Below are 19,323 nucleotides of genomic sequence, written 5' to 3'. Positions count from 1 at the left end.
ATTAGGGCCTTGCTATTAATAGGATTAGAAAGCAGCAGACAAGAGGATCAGACAATCTGTTTCTTCCCAACAGCGTCAAGCTGACTAAATTTAATAAGTAGTACTGAATCAGACAAATGCTTTATAGGAACAATGTCTCTGAAGTAACCATTTGCAATACCAGGCTGCAAAGTACGTTCTCATCAGCTTGTGGAAATGTGTAGAGTATCTAAGTAAAGTAAGTGCCAAATCAGCTGTACAAAGATATCGAAATACATTCAATAGAAATGCAACTAAATCTTCCTATTTGTGACCTCATCAGAAATCCTCCTGTTTACACATTAGGACCTACCATATTTCCATGTATTGTTGCTTTCTGAGGTGCAGCTTGATGGTGTGCAAGTTTGATTAGGTTCAACTTAAAAAATCCTCAAGTATCTGATGCTACCTCTGTGACACAATTGCCACTAAAAACCCTCAAACGTGCCTTAAAACTTGACTTCCTAACCCTTGTTACATGTTTTCATTCTAGACAAACACCAATTCATCTGAGTTTCAGCGGGCTTTTTATCCACTGTTCTTGTCAAGCACCAATAGCTCCCCATTTCCAGTTACTAACAAATAACCCTCTACCTTGTTTACAAATACCTCAAAAATTTCAATCAACTTTACCTTAAAGCACACAGCCATACAAGACGCTTGGAGAAAGGTGCAAGATGAAATCACCTTTGAGAATAAACATCTGATTTCCAAACTTGCAGTGAAGCTGTCTGGTGCTGAAAATACGAAAACTCTAAACCACATCCAAATGGATTGTGGTTGTTGCAGTCACTTAATTGCTAATAAGGTGGCCACATCTTGCAAAAGTTGATAACCCTGATCAGACACTGCAATACAAAACAACACTCAATTACTCCCCACAATTTGATAAGTGACATTTCTGAGATAAAGTCCCTCTTAAAGCACTGAACTGAATAACTAACCTTAAATTGATACTTAATTTGTTTTTCCAAACTAACCATATAAAAGGAGGAAAAGAAAACTCACACAAGGTGCTGAGATTAGTTGTATGGAAGTTTTATCTTTCCACAGGGTGACCCATCTTCCTGGATAAGGTTGTGGAGGTTATGGAAATTGAACAGATTTCTTAAGGTTAAAAAAAAGTGATCATTTCATAGGGAGGGTAAATTACTTCTAGAGAGTAGCCTGTGATCCAGGTTCTGGATGGAAGCAGCTTGATATACAGAAGTCAGGGAGCATTTCTGAATAGGCCTGAATAGTCTCCCTGTTTGCACAGCGGGTTTTGATGTTTTCTGAATGACAATCAAATCTACTGTTGGACAGAGGTGAGCAGTTGTGTGCCTGAGAACTTTCTTTTATTTTGGATACTTAAATGTAAACCTCTAGAACTTCCAGTTTTATATCCTAACTTGCAGTCTCTGATCTTCCAACATTAATCCCACAATTCCTCACTGCCCCACATCATTCAACATCAATTGCAAGGTTTTTGATCACAGGCCTAGTGACCAGATTTCCTCCTTAAATCAGTGACCTTCCACATCATTCTCCAAATGTGTGCCGTTTACCAAAACTTGCTTTTCCCTCACCTACCCAGTTTTCTGGTGTACCCAGTCCCTCATTTGTAGAGCTCCCGTGAGAGGTTTTGTTGCATAAGAGCACTACACAACTGCAAGTAACTTGCATTTTAATTGTATGTAACTGGACACAATCAGAATGTGAATCAGAGAAACAAAGGACTGCAGATGCTGGACTCTAGATGAAAAACACGATGATACCGGAGGAACTCAGCAGGCCAGGCAACATCTGTGAAGAAAAGCAGGCAGTCAGCATTTCAGTTCAGGACTGAAGATAGGAAAAGGGGAAGCCCAATATATAGGAGGGAAAAGCAGAGCAGTGATAGGTGGACAAAAGAGGGGAGGCGGGGTGAGCACAAGGTGGTCATAGGTAGATGCAGGCAAGAGATAGTGGTAGGCAGGGGAGGGAAGAACAGCAGATCCACCAGGGGATGGGTCAAAGGTAAGGAGAGAAAGGCTAGGAAAGGGAAGAAGAGGAGAAGCATGGGATTGGGGTGGAGGGGGGAAACTACTTCAATACGAATTTGTGGAATGTGGATCACACTAGTAAATATGAAATTTAATAATATTGTATTGCTAGGGAAATAACTACCTGGAAATGCACCATATTCTGTTGGCAATGATGCAAAGTATTACATTTGTTCAGGCATACAACAAACCATGATGCTTTCTGATTGGCATTAAAATCTCTTACTGTTTCAGTAATATTCTCTCAGGAGAGAAATCTTGCATCCTTAACCAGTCTGATCCTTTATATGACTCTAATCTCACACTAATGGAGTTGATTTTTAACTGTCCTCTAAGGTGGGCTCACAAACCACATTCTGAGTCAAGTTAAGTCAAAAGTTAAAGAACAGGATGAGGACAATTTATCTTTTACAAAGAACACAATGGCAAAAATCCTGATTCAAAAACATCCACAACCACCTAAAGATAGGCAGCAAATGCTGATAATGCCAGTAATGCGTACAATCCAAGAATTAATTAAAAACTTTCTGGCACCTTATAACATGTTAAAAATTCAATTTTCTTCATCACGAAAAGATTACTCAACTAACATTAGCCACAGATTATTGAAGTACTTGTATTGATTAAGTAGTATTTGAAATCTTCTAATCATAACAGCCACCCATTACAACAGCTACACCACTTAACTTTGTTATGTGAAATTCAGGTAACTGTGATATGAATTCACACCATTCCCATTGTTTACTATGATTTATACAAGATTAAAGTGCAATAGAGGTCAATGAGCATACAATAATTTCAATGGGAACATCGGTATGGCTGATTCAATCAGCTCCTGGTGGACAGAAATCGACAACACAAGTAACACCTGGAAGTCAACAGAATGAGTACATTATACTGGAACAGGAATACTTCTGAAACTAGAGCAAAGCACCTTCAGCACTTATCTACTTTTCACCTTTTGTGTGCTGTCCCCCAAATTAAAGTTATCCTAAAAAAAACTGCAGATGCTGGAAATCTGAACTAAAAGCAGGAAATGTTTGAAAACACTCAGTTAAAATAATTAATACTGATCCTACATAGTGTCAGAATTCTCCCATTGCCCCTTATAAGGCTAAGCACAATAGATCCAACATCAATAATTTTGTTTAAAAGCCGACAAGGGTTACATTATAAACATTTATCCATTTTTTTCTTTCAAAGGCAAAAGGTTAAACCCAATATTAAATCAACCTTATTGGCATACACTTAATAGTGTTCACCAATGTGTAATATTTCAATTTCCTCATCTACAGAAACAAGTAAAGAGCAGACTGGGAATTTATAATAGAAATCAGCTGCAAAATACAATTAGTTTGATTTAATTATTATGAAAAACCTTCATGTTTGAATATCCCAATTGTTAGTCCAAAATTAGTGAGGGCAAAACTATTAACTCCAATCATATCAAATGGTCACATTCCAACATGTTCTGCAACAAGATGAATTGTTTTGACAGTGTTCACAGTGAGCATCACAGGGCATAGAGAGCACAATTTAGCCATGATATGGCATCATGTTTCCTTTAGTTTAATTAGACCTTTAGTTACACTATATCAAGTTCAAGTTTATTGTCATGGGCATAATATTATCCAGGGTATAAATGCCATGAAAATTTGCTTTTTGCAGCAGCAGCACCATACATTACAAACATCAATTACGTAAATTATACATAACTTACATGACAAAATAAACACAAATAAACATAATGACATTAGTGCAATTTGGGGAAAATACTGTCTGATGTAGAATTAGGGTTTTTCAGGCTGGTTCAAGACAATGAGATGGACTCTGGCCTCGCAATCTACCTTGCTGTGACCTTGCACCTTATTGCACTGCACTTTCTCTGTAGCTGTGACACTTTACTCCGTACTGTTATTGTTTTTACCCGTGCTATATCAATGCACTCTGTACTAACCCAATGAATTGTGTAATGAATTGATCTGTACGATCGGTATGCAAGACAAGTTTTTCACTGTAACTCGGTACAAGTGACAATAATAAACCAACACCTTATGGCATTGGGGGAAAAAGCTGTCGCTCAATCTTAGGGCGTGGGTGCCTCCTCAGATGAGCATGAGTTTTGCTTATTTACTGCATCTTTAAACAACATTCACTTGTGATAATCCCTTTAAGATTACTGTAACAATTTTGCACCTAACACCGTGACTGACCAGGGTTGTATTTAAACAAACATGCATTTTACAAGAGAGTGATAAACGTTTACAAAACATGGACAGATATAGTGGGGACGTTTACAGTTTAGTAAACGGTGCGCACGATGTGCAGTGGACTGCACTGCGAGGGCGAGCACTGAGCAGGCTGCCGGCTGTGGTCGGGGGGACCCTGGCCGGTGTGTGAGTCTCGGGAGTCAGGACGCAGGCGCACCACCCGGCTCGCGGTCTGGGAGGCCATTTGAAATCTAAAGGAGGTCGAACCCGTTGGGGGCGGGGCGGGGTAAGGTATCCAAAGCCTGAAAGGGTGAAGTAAGCAGCACTCGCTAGACAATTTTAATACAACAATAAATATATACACAGTCATACAGGCACATCTCTACCTCTTCAGGGGGCACTGGGGAAACATTGCCAGCTGTTTACATGTGGCGCCGGGCGGGAGCCGACTTCCGGGGGGGAAGTGACGTGTCCGCCAGAGCCGGCGGCGTGCTGATTGGTCGGCAGGAACAAAGGAGGCGGCCGCCGGTTTTGGCGGGAGAGTGGGTTTAACGGCCCACGCCTCGGTTTGCCTGTGAAGTTCCGGTCGGCGGTATTAGGTGTCGTTCGTAAACTCCTCTAGTTGGGAAGTAATGTTCTGTGAAAAAGCTGTAGAGCTGATCCGGGAGCTGCAGCGAGCTGCGGATGGACAACTCCCCGCTTTCAACGTGAGTGTTGCAGTGTTCAAATCCTCTCCGCCTTGTTGTCCAGGACAACTGCTCGTCTCAGCTGCAGCTACACGCTGCTGATATCCCTGGTCAATAGTGGCAGTAAAGTGCTTAACCCTAATCAGTTCTCCCAAACACGGATAAATCGCGAAGTGTTCATTGCAGTTCAATACAGTCTAGCAACACTGTGGCCACTTTGATCACTTTGCACTAAAATGTGTTTTTTGTGTTCTAATTATGTTCTTTCTTGTAAAAATTGTGTATAATTTGTTTTTCTTGTGAATGCTGCATATATGGTGCTATGTGCCTGTGACACTGCTGCAAGTAAGTTTTTCATTGCAGCTGTACATACATGTGCATATGACAATAAACTCGCCTTTGACTTTGAAGTGTCTGTTTCTGGAGTTGTCACTGTCGTCATTCGATGACTTCCAGACTTCTTCCTCCTTGTTATCAGACTTCTGAACCAATCACCTCTTTCCCATCCCCTTCCTGGTGGTGCTGCCATGTTCTTGAATCCTTAATTCTATTTCTGTTATCTTCACTTTAGTATTTTTTTGGCACTACCTCAGTTTGTACTTTACTTTGCACCATTCCGTTGTTTATTGTATTTATTATTACCATGTATACTCTGATTTTCACACGAGCAAGGAATTTCTTCACACCCTGGTGTATGTGACAATAAATTAATATGTACCTGTTTCCTCCAACTTTGTGCACACCACCTCCCTCACATAAACATAATTGGTTGTATTCTTTGTCACTGAAACAAAAGGACGATCGCATGATTTTAGCTCCTGAAATTCCTGACCAAAAAAGATCGTCCCTTCACTTGTATTCTTTTGTTAATCCTATAATAACTTAGTTACTTGAGGATTTTTGGGCATTTTGTAGGTGTCCAAGATAAGTAGAGTGAGAATGATTTTACATAGGTTGGATATTTGTTAATGACTTGGACATGGGTGTACTGGACACAATTTCCAAACTTGGTTGTCTGATAAACTATGAACAGGATAGTCATAGACTTCAAAGAGATGATAACAGGATGCAAATAACACTTAATGCTGAGAAATGAGATATTTTACATTAAATTGTAATGGGAAGAATAAGAAGAGGTGAGAGAAGTTAGATCAGCAGAAAGGCAGAGAGAGTTGCGGGAGGGGGGAGGTTGCTGATGTATGTGCATAGTCTGGCTGGACAGGTTGAGGAGGTGGTTTAAAAGCATATATGAAAAGAGGTGTAGAGTATCAGGGTAAGGAAGTCATGATGAACTTTTATGAAACACTGGTTCTGGAAATGGTCAAGAAGATACTTCTGGGATGAGGGAACTCAGTTATCTACATAGACTGGAGAAGATGACTTTATTCTTGGAACAAGGCTAAAAGGGATATTTAAAATTATGGTCATGTACAGTAAATAGTGAGAAACTGGTTCCATTAGCAGAAAGCTTAAGAATCAGGATGAGGATTGCAGATAGAATGCAAATTATTGGCAAAGAACCAGAGGTAGCATTAAGAAATCAGTCTGCAATGTACAGCATGAGGTAGTAGTGGAAACAGATTCAATTGTAGTTTTCAACAGGGCGCCAATACAAATCTGAAAGGACAGAATTTGTAGGGTTATGAGGAGAGGGCTGGAGAATGGGACTGATTGGATTGTTCTTGAATGGAGCTGCTACAGATTAGAAGGGCTGAATGGCCACCTTTCCTGCTGCAACCATTCTGGCAGTTCAAGGCACTAGAAAAATACCACCAATGCTCTTTGTGAAAAATCTTCCAAATTCACTGGAAGATGAGCAAACCAATGTCAGTGTCCCCTCTCAGGTCAACACCCTCAATGTTGAGGCCCTGTTACGTTGGCCTGCCTATCTTTCACATGTCCAACACATCACTTCCAACACAGATGCTCTATTCCAAGTCCTTTCATGGGAGGAGAGTACCAGGTAGATCGAAAACAATTCAAAGTTCCCACTGAAGGAGTGCCACATCCCCATTGATTCCTGGGAACCTCTGGCCCACAATGGGTGGAGGAGGAGCATTTGGGATAATATTAAGAACCTCGAGGCTATGCACTGGGAACACACAGAACTTCTGTGTGCACCACCTCACAAAACTACTCTCCTGTCAGACCATCAGCCACCAGCTGCACAATCTGTGGAAAAGTCCTGTGGTTCCCATATCAACCACCTCAAAACCCATGATACGAGTGGAAGCAAGTCATCCTCAATCCCAAGTAACTGCCAACAACATTGATGATTCTGTGATCCTAATTTCTGGTTGTGCCCATTGAGGGAGAGTAATATCTTCAGATCCTAGTCATACAAAATGTACCTCTCATATATCTGAGCGTACTTTGGAGTGCAGCGCTGAAAGAAAATCATGGGTGCACTCATGTCATATTATTTGTAGATTATACCAAACTAACGGAGGCATTTGCTTAGTGAGAAGGAAGGATGGGAAATAGAATGATTTCGACCAAATATTTAACTAATGCATCAATATGGATTAAGATAACCTATGTTACAGCTTGCATCAAAACACTACAGAGTGGTGATAAACAAAATAAATCCAAAGTTTCACTATGTTTGCAAAATGTTAACATTACAGGTCTGAACATTGAGGTTTAAAGTTGTCTTTAGATATTCTCTCATGGTGAATCCAATAAGTGGCACAAAGCTCTTGCATTCCAGTGTGCCAATGATGCCCGAGTTCAATATTGTCAAAGGCATACATACACAGGGTATAAATGCCATGAAATTTAGCTTTTTGGAGCAGCAGCACAGTACATAAACTTAATGTAAATTCTACATAACTTGTATGTGCACAAAGATAAACAACAAAATAAACATAATGACACTAGTGGAAGATTGAGAGAGAAAGAAATATAGTCCGAGGTAGTGTTGGGGCTTACATAATTGAATTCAATGCAAATTTGTATGTAACATGAGGCCCCCTTGTGGAAAAGGTGTTTAAGCCGGTTCTGATTATGTCTTGGCAAGCAGTTACATAGAACATAGAAAACCTACAGCACAATTCAGGCCCTTCGGCCACAAAGCTGTGCCGAACATGTCCCTACCCTAGAAATTACTAGGCTACCCATAGCCCTCTATCTTTCTCATCTCCTTGTACCTATACAACAGTCTCTTAAAAGACCCTATCATATCCGCCTCCACCACCATTGCCGGCAGCCCATTTCCACGGACTCACCACTCTCTGAGTAAAAAAAACTTTCCCCTGACATCTCTATACCTACTCCCCAGCACTTTAAACCTATGTCCTCTTGTGGCCACCATTTCAGCCCTGGGGAAAAGCCTCTGACTATCCACCCAATCAATGCCTCTCATCATCTTTTATGCCTCTATCAGGTCCCCCCTCATCCTCCTCCGCTCCAAGGAGAAAAGGCCGAGTTCCCTCAACCTGCTTTCATAAGGCATGCTCCGCATTCCAGGCAGCATCCTTGTAAATCTCCTCTGCACCCTTTCTATGGCTTCCACATCCTTCCTGTAGTGAGGCAACCAGAACTGAGCACAGTACTCCAAGTGGGGTCTGACCAGGGTCCTATATAGCTGCAACAATACCTCCCAGCTCCTAAATTCAATTCCATGATTGATGAAGGACAATACACCATATGCCTTCTTAACCACAGAGTCAACCTGCGCAGCCGCTTTGAGCATCAAGCCAGTCTACACAGACTTCAGTAAGGCCTTTGACATAGTCCAACAGAGGAGATTGATCCAAAAGGTTAAACCCTATGGGATCCAAGTCAAGTTCACAAATTGGATCCAAGATTGGCTTGGTGATAAGAGGCAGAGAGTGTTGCTTTTGTTACTGGAAGCTTGTGACGAGGGATCAATGCTGGGATCCTCATTGGTTCTCTAGCATTTTTGAAGACTAGGCCATGTAACAATAAATGGCTTGAATTTTGCAGTCACCAGCAAAATGATGGCTCTCGCCCATAACCTCAAATAAACTTTATTTTTGTATTTGAAAATTTATGTAAAAGAATTGCAATTCACGTACATTCAGTTAGGATTATGAGATAACTTGCTACGTCATGGTTATAGCTCAGTATTCCATTTTAAAAGCTTGCATAGATAATGTGCAATAACGTGGTGCAGAGTACTGCCAGGGAGTATGAAACTCAGGATTTTGGTTGTGAAGGAAAGAGTTGCTGCGGTGGAGCAAAATTAAATTGCTGGAAGTATTCAGTGGGTCAAACAGCATCAGTGGAGCAACGGGATGGTCAAACATTTTGGGTTGATACGCTGCATCAGGACAGAGAGTGTAGAGGGAAGATGGCTGGCATATAGAAGTGAGAAGGAAGGGTGATACAGAGGCTGCTAGGTGATAGGTAGAAACAGAAGAAAATTTAAGCCAAGTAGTATGGGGGTGGGGGATGCGGAGGGTGAAGGTAGAGACGGAGGGTGGTAGGTGGAACTAGGTAAGGGAGGGATGATGGGCAGATGGAACTAGGTGGGGGAGGGGATAGGAAGGCAAACCAAGGGAAAAGAAACCCAGGTAGATAGGTATGTGGGTGATGGGCAGAAGGAACCAGGTGGGGCAGGGATGGACAAAGTGAACAAAGGGAGAGGACACCCTGGGTGAACTGGGGGGAGTAGGAAAGGAACACATGGATGGTGGGTTGCCTGAAATTGGAAAATTCAGTGTTCCTGCCATTGGGTTGTAGGCTACCCAAGCAGAATATGAGGTGTTGTTCTTCTAGTTTGGATTTGCCTTCACTGTGGCAGTGGAGAAGGCAGAGGACAAACAGATTGGTGTGGGAATAGGAAAGGGACTTGAAATGACATGCAACTGGAATCTCAGGATGGCTGTTGCAGACAGCACAGCTGCTCTGAAACACAGTTGCCCCGTCTACGCTTGGTCTCGCCAATGTAGAGGAGGCCATGTTGCGAGCACCCAATACAATTGACCAGGTTGAAGGAGGTGCAGTGAATCTCTGCCTCACCTGGAGAGGTTGTTGATGATGAGGGAGGGTGTAGGGACAACTATTGCAGCTCCTACATTTGCAGGGGAACATGCGGGGGACAGGGAGGGGTGGGTGGGAAGGGAATGAGTGGACTAGGGGGTCATGGAGAGTGGTCCCTGCAGAAAGGCAGGGAGAGGGGGAGATGAGGTTGGTGGTGGTATCCCATTGGAGCTGGCAGAAGTGGCGAAGGATGATATGCTGGATGTGGATGTTAGTGGGGTGTAAGGTCAGGACCAAGGGATCTCTTTTCTGTCTAGGGAGGAGGGGCAGTGGTGAGAGAAGCCACGGAGGAAATATACGTGAGGGCTCCATCAGCTATGGCAGAAGAGAAGCCACGTTTCCTGAAGAAGGAGGACATTTCAGTAGTGTGGAAAGCTTCATCTTGAGAGCTGATGCAGTGAAGACAAACTGAGAGAAAGGGATGGCTTCCTTACAGGAGACCAGATGGGAGGAGGTACTTCAGAAGAACAAGGAGTGTTGAGATAGAGAGAATAAGAGGTAGCAAAAACTGAAAGTTGGAATAAAGGACTGAGGGAGAAGAAAGGCAATGAGAGGAAATATCTGGCATTAAAGTGTCTCATCAGTGGAAGATTGGTCTGGTTGAGGTCACAACAGGGGAAGGAAGTATTTGGAGGGTTACTGGTAATTGTTTTTGTTAAACTCTGTTCATTTCTGCTTAGTGAGTTAATCTAACAAATAGGGCATCTTGGGTCCATGGAATGCTTATCTTGTACCTTATGGGAACTCCAGGTACAGGAGGTGATATCAGCCAGAGGAGCTAAAGCTCCAGCTTTTAGAGCAACAACTGTCACCATTGCCCTGCATCCGCAAAACCTGAGAGTTTCATGGTCGGTATATTTCATGAGATGGTCACCCTGCAGCTTAAGGTAGCGGAGAGGGATTGAGTGACTGCCAGAATGGGACAAAAGGAACAGGCAGGTGAATCAGGAGTCCCTTGAGAGAGCCTTGTTCTCTAACTAAAATGGGGTTCTGAATGTTGACAAGTGAAAGGGTTCTCTAGGGAAGAGTAGGTAGAGAACAAATGCTTAAATAATTTTATTGTTTTTTGCCACAATTTTAATCAACTACCATTATAATTTTGTGTTCAAATTTATGAGTGAAGCCACTGAGAGACTAGCCATTCTAATTGAACACATTCACCCTCGGATGTGGATCACCCAACTCTTCAGCTTGTATTGCAGAGAAACTTCTGTTATCCAGTCTGCTCCGCTGTGCTTTCCCAGGTTGCCTTGGACTTCATCCTGGGTGTGCAAGGCTGCTGGAGATTGATTAATAAGATGGGAAATTGCACAGGTCAATGCTCAATGTTGACTGACTAAATAATGGCAGTAGCACAAGGTTCACGGAGTGACATTCTGGCAAAGGGAAGTAATTGGATTAGTTAAAGGTAAACCTTGTGACTAATGTTAGGAAGTTCATTGTGATCGATACAGATGAGGACGCCCTGTCATAGTTCTTTGCCCAGAATGTTGAAATCGCCACAGTGGAATATTCAACAGTTTGTTAAATTATTTCAGAGCTGTTACCTCCACTTCATTACTTATGTGGGTCACTCCGTGTAAAGAACTTCTGTCAGTCATAAATTTGTCCTTTACCCGTTTTGAACCTCAGTATCTTCTTCCTACACTTCCAATTTGGAGTAATTTTCTGGACTTACTATTTTTAAAAAAGTGGTTTCTTGTATACTTGCTACAAAACATCTCTCTGTGCCTAACTTGATTTTTTTAATTATTGGGTCCTTCCTCTTAGGTCAGACACCTAATATCATTATCAACTTGTGACTCATCTCATCCCTGCAATCTGCACTTGGATTATCTTTCTAGCATGTGGTCAAATGAAGTTTTTGTGTAGAAGATATGGTGTAATTGCACCTACTTAAAATTATTTATTTATGGGGCGTTGACATCACTGACAATTCTGGCATTTATTGTCCATTCCTAATTGCCCCCGGCTGAGCAGGCAGCTATAAGTAAAGTACATTAGCGTGTCTAGAATCACCCAAAGGTCAAATTGGGTAAGGATAGCAGATTTCCCTGAAGGGCATTTGTGAGGCAGATGGCTTTAAGAATATTAGAAATGGAAGCAGGAATAGGACTTTGGCCCCTCACATCTGCTGAGTCGTTCAATAAGATCATGGATTAACTTTTGCCTTATTGCCATTTTCTGGGACCATTTATTATGTTACTATCCAGAAATCTAACTGTCTCTGCCTTGTATAGTGACTGAGCCTCCGCAGCCCTCATGGGGGGAGAATTCTAAAGGCTTGCTACCTTCTAGGTGAAGAAATTTCTCATCTCAATCCTTAATGGCTGACTCATTATTTTAAGACTGATTCTGGTTCTAGTTACCTCAGTCAGGGGAAACATCTTCCTGTCGTGTATCCTGTCAATTGCCGTCAAAGTTCTCATTCAAGAACTTAGTATGTTTTGATGCAATTACTTCTCAAAACTTAAGAAGCTATAGACTCAGTCTGCTTATCTGTTATCATAGGACAATTCAGCTCTCTTTCCCCCACCCCCCCCTCCCCCCAAACCATAGGAATTAAACTGGTTCACCTTCAGTGTATTCCCACTATCACAAGTGTATCTTTCCTGAGGGAGGAAAACTGGTACGCAGCATTCTAGGTGCAATCAGACAAGGGCCTTGTACAATGTCAGTTTTGTGGTTGTACTCACCCAGCATCAAACTCTGCTGCACCTCACCACCCAACCCAAAAATGACCTGTTTTATGCTCCTCTCTGTCCATTAATCAATCACTGTCCCAAATCAGATAACATTTAACTTTGTTTAACAGTGTCTTGTGTGTACCTTATTGAAGACCTTCTGAATACCCAAATTCATCACATCAACTGTTTTCCCTTTGTTGTTCTCAAAAAAAAAGATTCATAAATCCATGTTGTAAATTAATGTTTCAGGTCAAGACTCTGCATCAGGACAGGGGGAACAGGAAAGATTGCCAGTATGCAGCACTACGAAGGAGGGTGGTACAGAGGCTAGTCGGTGACAGGTGGACCCATGTGGGGAGGGGATGATGGGTAGATGGAACCAGCTGGGGAGAGGAGACAGGAGCAGCAAACAAGGGAAAATTGTGTTTGGCCTCTCCGTAGCAATGGAGAAGGCTGAGGACAGACAGGTTGGTATGGGAGTAGGAAGCGGAGTTTAAAATGACATGCAACTGGAAGCCGAGCTGGCTCTTGCAGACACTGCATTCAGTGTTCGTGATGTGGCCTCTTCTACATTGGTGACGCCAAACAAAGTCTGGCAACCGTATTGTGGAGCACCTGCACTCTGTCTGCCACAGCCATCCAAGCTTCCAGTTGCATGTCACTTTGACTCTCCTTACCATTCCCCTTCCACCTTAGTTTTCTCCATTTGTTCATCCCGCCCATGCCCTCCCCCCAGCTGGTTCCATCTGCCCCATTGTCCTCTCCCCATATGGGTCCCACCTACACCCACCTAGCCTCTGTACCACCCTCCTTCCCACTGCTATATACTAGCAATCTTTCCGGTTCCCCCTCAGTCCTGAAGCCGGGTCTTAACATCACCTTGCAGCTTTTGCCTACACAGATGCTGCTTGACCTGTTGAGTTCTTCCAGTGTTTTGTCTTTTGTTACAGATTCCACATCTGCAGTCTCTTTTGTCTTCACAAATCCATGTGGTCTTGCATAATCGTTTTATTTTCTAAGCATGATTATCCAGTAGTCTCACCATTACTGAGACTAACTTCCTTGTTTTGAAGTCCAGATTGACTTAATTACTTGAATTTGAGTTCCCCAGTTGCCATGGTTCAACTCATGTCTCTGGACCAATGGTCCAGATATCTGACTGCTGGTTTAATAACTTGACAACCGTGCTGCCTAATGTTGCTGCTTTGACCATCCACACTGAGACCATTGATTTGGTTCCAATCACGGTTGCACTGAAGGGCTTATTTCTGTACTGTATAACTGACGGTTGTTGAGTTGAAATCATAGAATTAAAACCTGTTGGATTTTGTTGTGGGTAGATGGCTGAATAATTATCATGATTGCAAAGTGCCTGAAAACACTAGCAAGATGCTAAACAAAAAAATTGGGCTAAATTTGAACTGTTTTAGATGAAAAGATTCTACCTCTCTGCATTTCAATCACCCAATTTAAATCTCAATATTGACCTGGTTGAAAAGAAAGTAAAACTTGCCTAGCCTAGTCATAACATTACAGTACTTAGCCTCTGGAGCCATCCTTTGAAATGTCCAACTAAAATGCTAGCTTTGAAGCGCCCTTCCTCTGAACTTTTCTCCTTGCTCTATGATCTCATTGCCTTTTCTTGTTTCAATTAGTTAATGTTTGAATGATAAAGGGCCACCGTGACCAGCATGTTTGCCTGCTTTAGGACTGAATTTTCTAACTGGTATTTTGATTAACATTTTAAGTTGCAATGATTTATCCAAACATAATAATTTTAAAAAAAAAGCATTGGTCTGTTCAAGATGTATCACTCTTATACCCAATATCTATTTTTATTAATTACTGTTCACAAAATTTCATCCTAAAATTAGCTAAATAATTGAATAATTTTTCCCCCAACAGAACCACTAGCTAGTACTGACTACATTGTAGATCACCTCATTCTCACTTATTCTGTAAAATATTTCTTGCTGCCTTCAATATATGAAAATAATTCCTGTTGATTGATAAGGGCCAAACGTCCAGGCATCTTTTAAAACGTCTTTGTTAGACTTCCTCCTCAATGTACTACTTGGTAGTTTCTGTTTTGTTTTATGGTTGCAAGATTTTTGCAATGAGACAGAAGGAGAGGTATGAAAAATCATGTTTAAAAGAAAGTTGAGCAGCAAGTCCTGGAAAGAAGAGTTTAAAATTCTTTGAATCTAAGTACCATGCAATGTAGGTGTAATAAATGCTAACAAATGTCATTTCTCTTGAACGAAGATTGATAATTTAATATACGGTTAATTACAAAATGAATGATAAAGGACCCTGATGAGGAATGTATTTGACTGTTCTGCACTTGAACTTTCCAGATGCAGGAATGAGTTAATGCTTACATTGTTATCTCTCCTGGTCTATTTTTGTGTTCTTCAAAATGGAATGTTATGGTGTCTCCTCTTTAAGAAAAAGGCTCCACTATATACTTGAAACGCACAAAATCAAGGGTGTACCCAAGATAATATAAATTCAATTCCAACTGTTGAGTTTGAGAAATTTAAGCTCTGCATAAAAGAAATATAGAGAAGTATATGGGGGAAAAGGAGAGTTGAAGACTGTATTGAAGGGACTGAGGAAGTGGAGGAGAGGGGTTGGAACCATTGCACCACAGCATGAGTCTGGTCAGCTACAGTCTTAGTGCAGTGAATTCATTGTACATCTTCCCTGTTGGGTAATATGGCAGCTAGTCAATAATTACATAAATATCTGGCCATGTAGAAATTTCTGGCTTATTCAAATGAAATCTACTTCTTGCAGGAGGATGGCATCAGAGAAGTCCTTGAAGAGATGAAGGCATTGTATGAACAGAACCAAAGTGATGTGTAAGTTTATTTTGTGCTTCTTGTGCCGGTTTGCCTGGTGCAGAGCAGATTAACTTTTCAAATATGGAGTTTGCAAAGTTTTGCAAGGCCTTAAAATGCCTTCCAATCAGGCAGCAGAAGATTAGATAAAACAAAGTGCTGGAAATGTTGTGAAAAGAGAATCAGAGTTCAGGTCCAGGAATGGATCTGCTGAATGTTTCCAGCATTTACTCTTATTTTTGTGTTTTAATTTCAAATTTCTGGTATCTGCTGTTTTGTTTTATTTTCATTGACTTCTAGAATAAAGTTCTTGGATCCAAAAAGATCCACTCAGCAATTGGAAGCATGTATAATTATGAGTGGGACAGGAATAGATTGGATTCCATGAGAAATAAAATCCATACATTATAAATAACCATTTCTGATACTTCCACAAATATGCTGATATGCAAAATATTCACAAACTATTATTCTGAAACCCCTAGCTGGCTCTCCCTGGCCTTATCTCTCACCAAGATCCATTTACACATCTACCCTTCACTTGCTGACTTGCATTGGGTCAAGGTTAAAAAGTAGCTTGCTTTACAGTTGAAATACTTTTTTTTAAATTCTTCCATATTTCTGTGATGTCCAACCCCTAAACTTCACAGTAAACTCTACATTCCTTCTGTTCTAGCCTCTTGCTCATTCTTGATTTAATTTGCTGCACTATCAGCAGCTGTGCCTTCAATTGCTCAAAACCTAATCTTTGCAATTCCATCCCCATCTCTAGGCCTCACTATCTCTTTCCTACTTTAAGACACTCCTTTAAAATACACCTCTTTGACCAAACCTCCTTTGATATCTCCTTGTATAGCTGGGTGCCAGATTTTATATGACAATTTGCCTCTGAAGCAATTTGATGTTTTGTTGCTTCTAAAGGTACTGCAAGTAGTTGTTGATACTTATCTGGTCTGATTTTTTTTTAATTGCAGTTTACTTCCAAACTGTACAACATCCAGAGTTGATTTGTGATGATATATACTTGGGTTCTAATAATGTCAGGCAATTTTTCAGGCAAAATATTCAGGACAGAAAACAGATGACCCCCCCACATTACAGTAGTTTGGGTGATGGAAATTCACCCTTACAGAATTTACTAATCACTACCAAAAAATCTGAGCTACAGAAGAAAAATTCGCCCTCACTAAATTTGTTTATTTTTTTCCACATAAATTTTCTTTTTCAAATCTCATTCCTTGACACATGCATAGATATTGTGGCTTCATCTTACAGACAGTTTTCTAGGAACGTGACCCCCTCTACTTTAATGTGGGAGTCACCTGTATGTCTATTTCCTACCTAGTCTCTCAATAATTTGCAGTAATAGAACCAGTAATTGAGCGTTGATTCCAAGTACAGTTTATTAACTTGCAGTTTTCAATTTATTTCATTTCCAAGACCACCAATGTTTTTGTCAAAATCTGAAGGAGATGCAGGATTTGTCTGTTAAGGCATCAATTGTGGTTCTAGAAGCCTCATTTTAAAATAAAACTGAGTTTGATTTATTCAGCCACTTGTCCTTGCTTATTAGTTTCTTGCTCTAGTTTGATAGAACTTTAATATTTTCATTAAGTTTTCACTCTGAAATTATGTGAACCTATGTTAAGTAATTGAATTTCTATGTATTGTGTCAGGTTTGCCCTTAAATGAATTCCATTGGTTATGATGCTTAGTTCAGATGCATTGTTTAATCCATGCATTATGAAGCTTCACCATTGAGTAAAACACTTGGCTTTGCTCCATATTAGGTAATGAGCAGTCACTGCTGTTAAGTGACATTGCCATTTTCTGACTGCAGCCAAAGACTGGACTGAGACAGGAGTGCATTTCACTTTGACCTTGAACTGCACTGTCAGTGAGAGGACCTTGATGGGGCAAATATACAAGTGACATGAAAAGATTATAAATCAGGCAGTATTTTAATTTGTTACTGACGCATGGACATGATACACATTTCGAATAACAGCTCAGAAAAAATTCTGAAAATTATTTTGTTTATGGATTTTCTGTAATGCTGCTAAATGTTTATAATATGGAACTTGCTATTACAAACAGGAATAGCAGGGCATTGTATGAAGTGAGTTGGGAGGTAGCTTTACATGCAGCATAAACATGGCATGTGGTGGTTGGAATGATTAATGTGTTTCATTCTATAACATTCTACATAATTATTAACTGTATTGAATGCATCAAAGTCCTGGTAACAATCCCTATCCTTAAAATCGATTGCATTTTATTACATTCAGAGTAATCCCTTGATAAATATAAGCAATTTTGACCTAGTCTAGTCATTGTGCAATGTGGAGCTTGTCAGATCAAGACTGAAATGAAAGACCAGTTCCACTTGCGGGATAGGTGGAGATAAAATGCCTGCGGTGCTAATAAGCACTCGGACAGGCTAAGTTGTGGGTGGTTGAGGGTGCCACCAAACAGGAATGTTTTTAATCAAACTAACCAGCGATACTGATGTGGAGAATTTAGATGTTGCAGCTTGATCTGCTGCAGATGCTTGGAGATAAAAATTCTGTTCTGCCCAGAATAATATTCAAAAATCCCTTTTGAAGTAAGCTTCTCACATTCTATTCTGTTATGTAGTACAGTTAATAAGTGAATGGGTAAAGGGGTGTCAAAAAAGGATGATAATGAACTAGAAGTTAGTAAAATATTTATTTATTTTTGTAGAAACGAGGCTAAATCTGAAGAAAGAACAGACTTAATCCCAACCATCAAGTTTCGTCACTGCTGCTTGCTGAGGAATAAGCGCTGTATTTTAGCATACCTGTATGTTGCAGTATGTAAGTTGTACTGGGGATCTGTGCCTTCCTGTTTTGATAGAATTTTTAATCTGCAGTTCTCTGTAATATCTGTTATCTTAAGGAAATTGGTGTGGCATGCCTTGCTTTTTGCCTCCAGATAGAAAGACACTACAAAATGTCTGCTGCTTTCCAAATACTTCCCATTTTGACTTTATTCCTGTTGCACACTGTTTAATGATGAACATATTCAAATTTTTTTTGTTTTATTTCACCTTTTATTTATCTTCACCTTCAATTTGATTAGATTAATGGCATAATATAACATTATGTGCAAATGGAATGGGTCCTGCAACTAGGGGATTATTATCTAATTGATGATAAAATCTCTTCTGTTTTTTTTCCTATACTGTATATTTATTTTAAGAAGTGGCTTTTGGTAAGGTGGGTGGGCATTCTCTGGTGTCTTTTCCTGATGGTAATATTTAAAGTATAATTAATACAAATATACATTTGTCTTGTAAAAAAAAATGTCAAGGTATTTTTTTTCAATAAGGACTGAACAGCAATAATATCAGCAAAAGCTGAGGGCAAGGCATTGCCTTTGCAGATAATGGAGACCCTAAGACGGTGGGAAGCTACTACAAAATGGTGCTTTCTGAAGATGGATTAAAGGAAATAGATTGTGTCTGGGAAAAGTGATCAACAAGTTTATTTTTGGCAGATATGATCGTTTGTTGCGGATTCGATCTTTGAGGTGGGAATATGGAAGTGTTCTGCCATCAGAAGTCCGGTTCCATTTTGCTCCTGAAGAGGTAAACTGCTTTTGGAGAACCTTACAGCCCATCCTTTTCTCCCCTATTTAATAAGCCCATGGTTCATTTAGTTGCATTTTCATAGAACCATAGAAATGAGAGCACAAGAAGTAGCCAGCCTGATCTGTGCCCTGCTATGTTTCCTTGGATCCATTTCCCTATTCTTTTCCTGCGACCTTCTTATATATTTCTCCTTTTTACATGTTGCCTTTTTGTTGCTGTGAACTCTCCTATCACA

At 40.6% G+C, this 19,323-nt stretch overlaps 1 protein-coding gene across 3 annotated transcripts in view; it reads left to right on the top strand.

Annotated features, from left to right (window-relative positions):
* gins1 (GINS complex subunit 1 (Psf1 homolog)) overlaps positions 1–19,323 on the top strand; it is a 32,945-nt gene that overhangs the window by 1,625 nt on the left and 11,997 nt on the right. Inside the window, exons 1-4 of one of the 3 annotated variants that reach the window (XM_052010939.1) lie at positions 4,791–4,959; positions 15,432–15,496; positions 18,200–18,298; positions 18,995–19,085. In XM_052010939.1, the coding sequence (XP_051866899.1) occupies positions 4,885–4,959; positions 15,432–15,496; positions 18,200–18,298; positions 18,995–19,085 (330 nt within the window). In that variant the 5' untranslated portion in view covers positions 4,791–4,884. Of the gene's footprint in view, positions 1–4,790; positions 4,960–15,431; positions 15,497–18,199; positions 18,299–18,994; positions 19,086–19,323 lie in introns of those variants that run through there. The other 2 variants (XM_052010941.1, XM_052010940.1) reach the window with 2 other exon arrangements.

The sequence above is a fragment of the Pristis pectinata genome, chromosome 3, assembly GCF_009764475.1.
Source record: "Pristis pectinata isolate sPriPec2 chromosome 3, sPriPec2.1.pri, whole genome shotgun sequence".
Classification (NCBI taxonomy): Eukaryota; Metazoa; Chordata; class Chondrichthyes; order Rhinopristiformes; family Pristidae; genus Pristis; species Pristis pectinata.
Note: the sequence above shows the minus strand (reverse complement) of the source record. Positions and strands in the feature narration are given on the sequence as shown.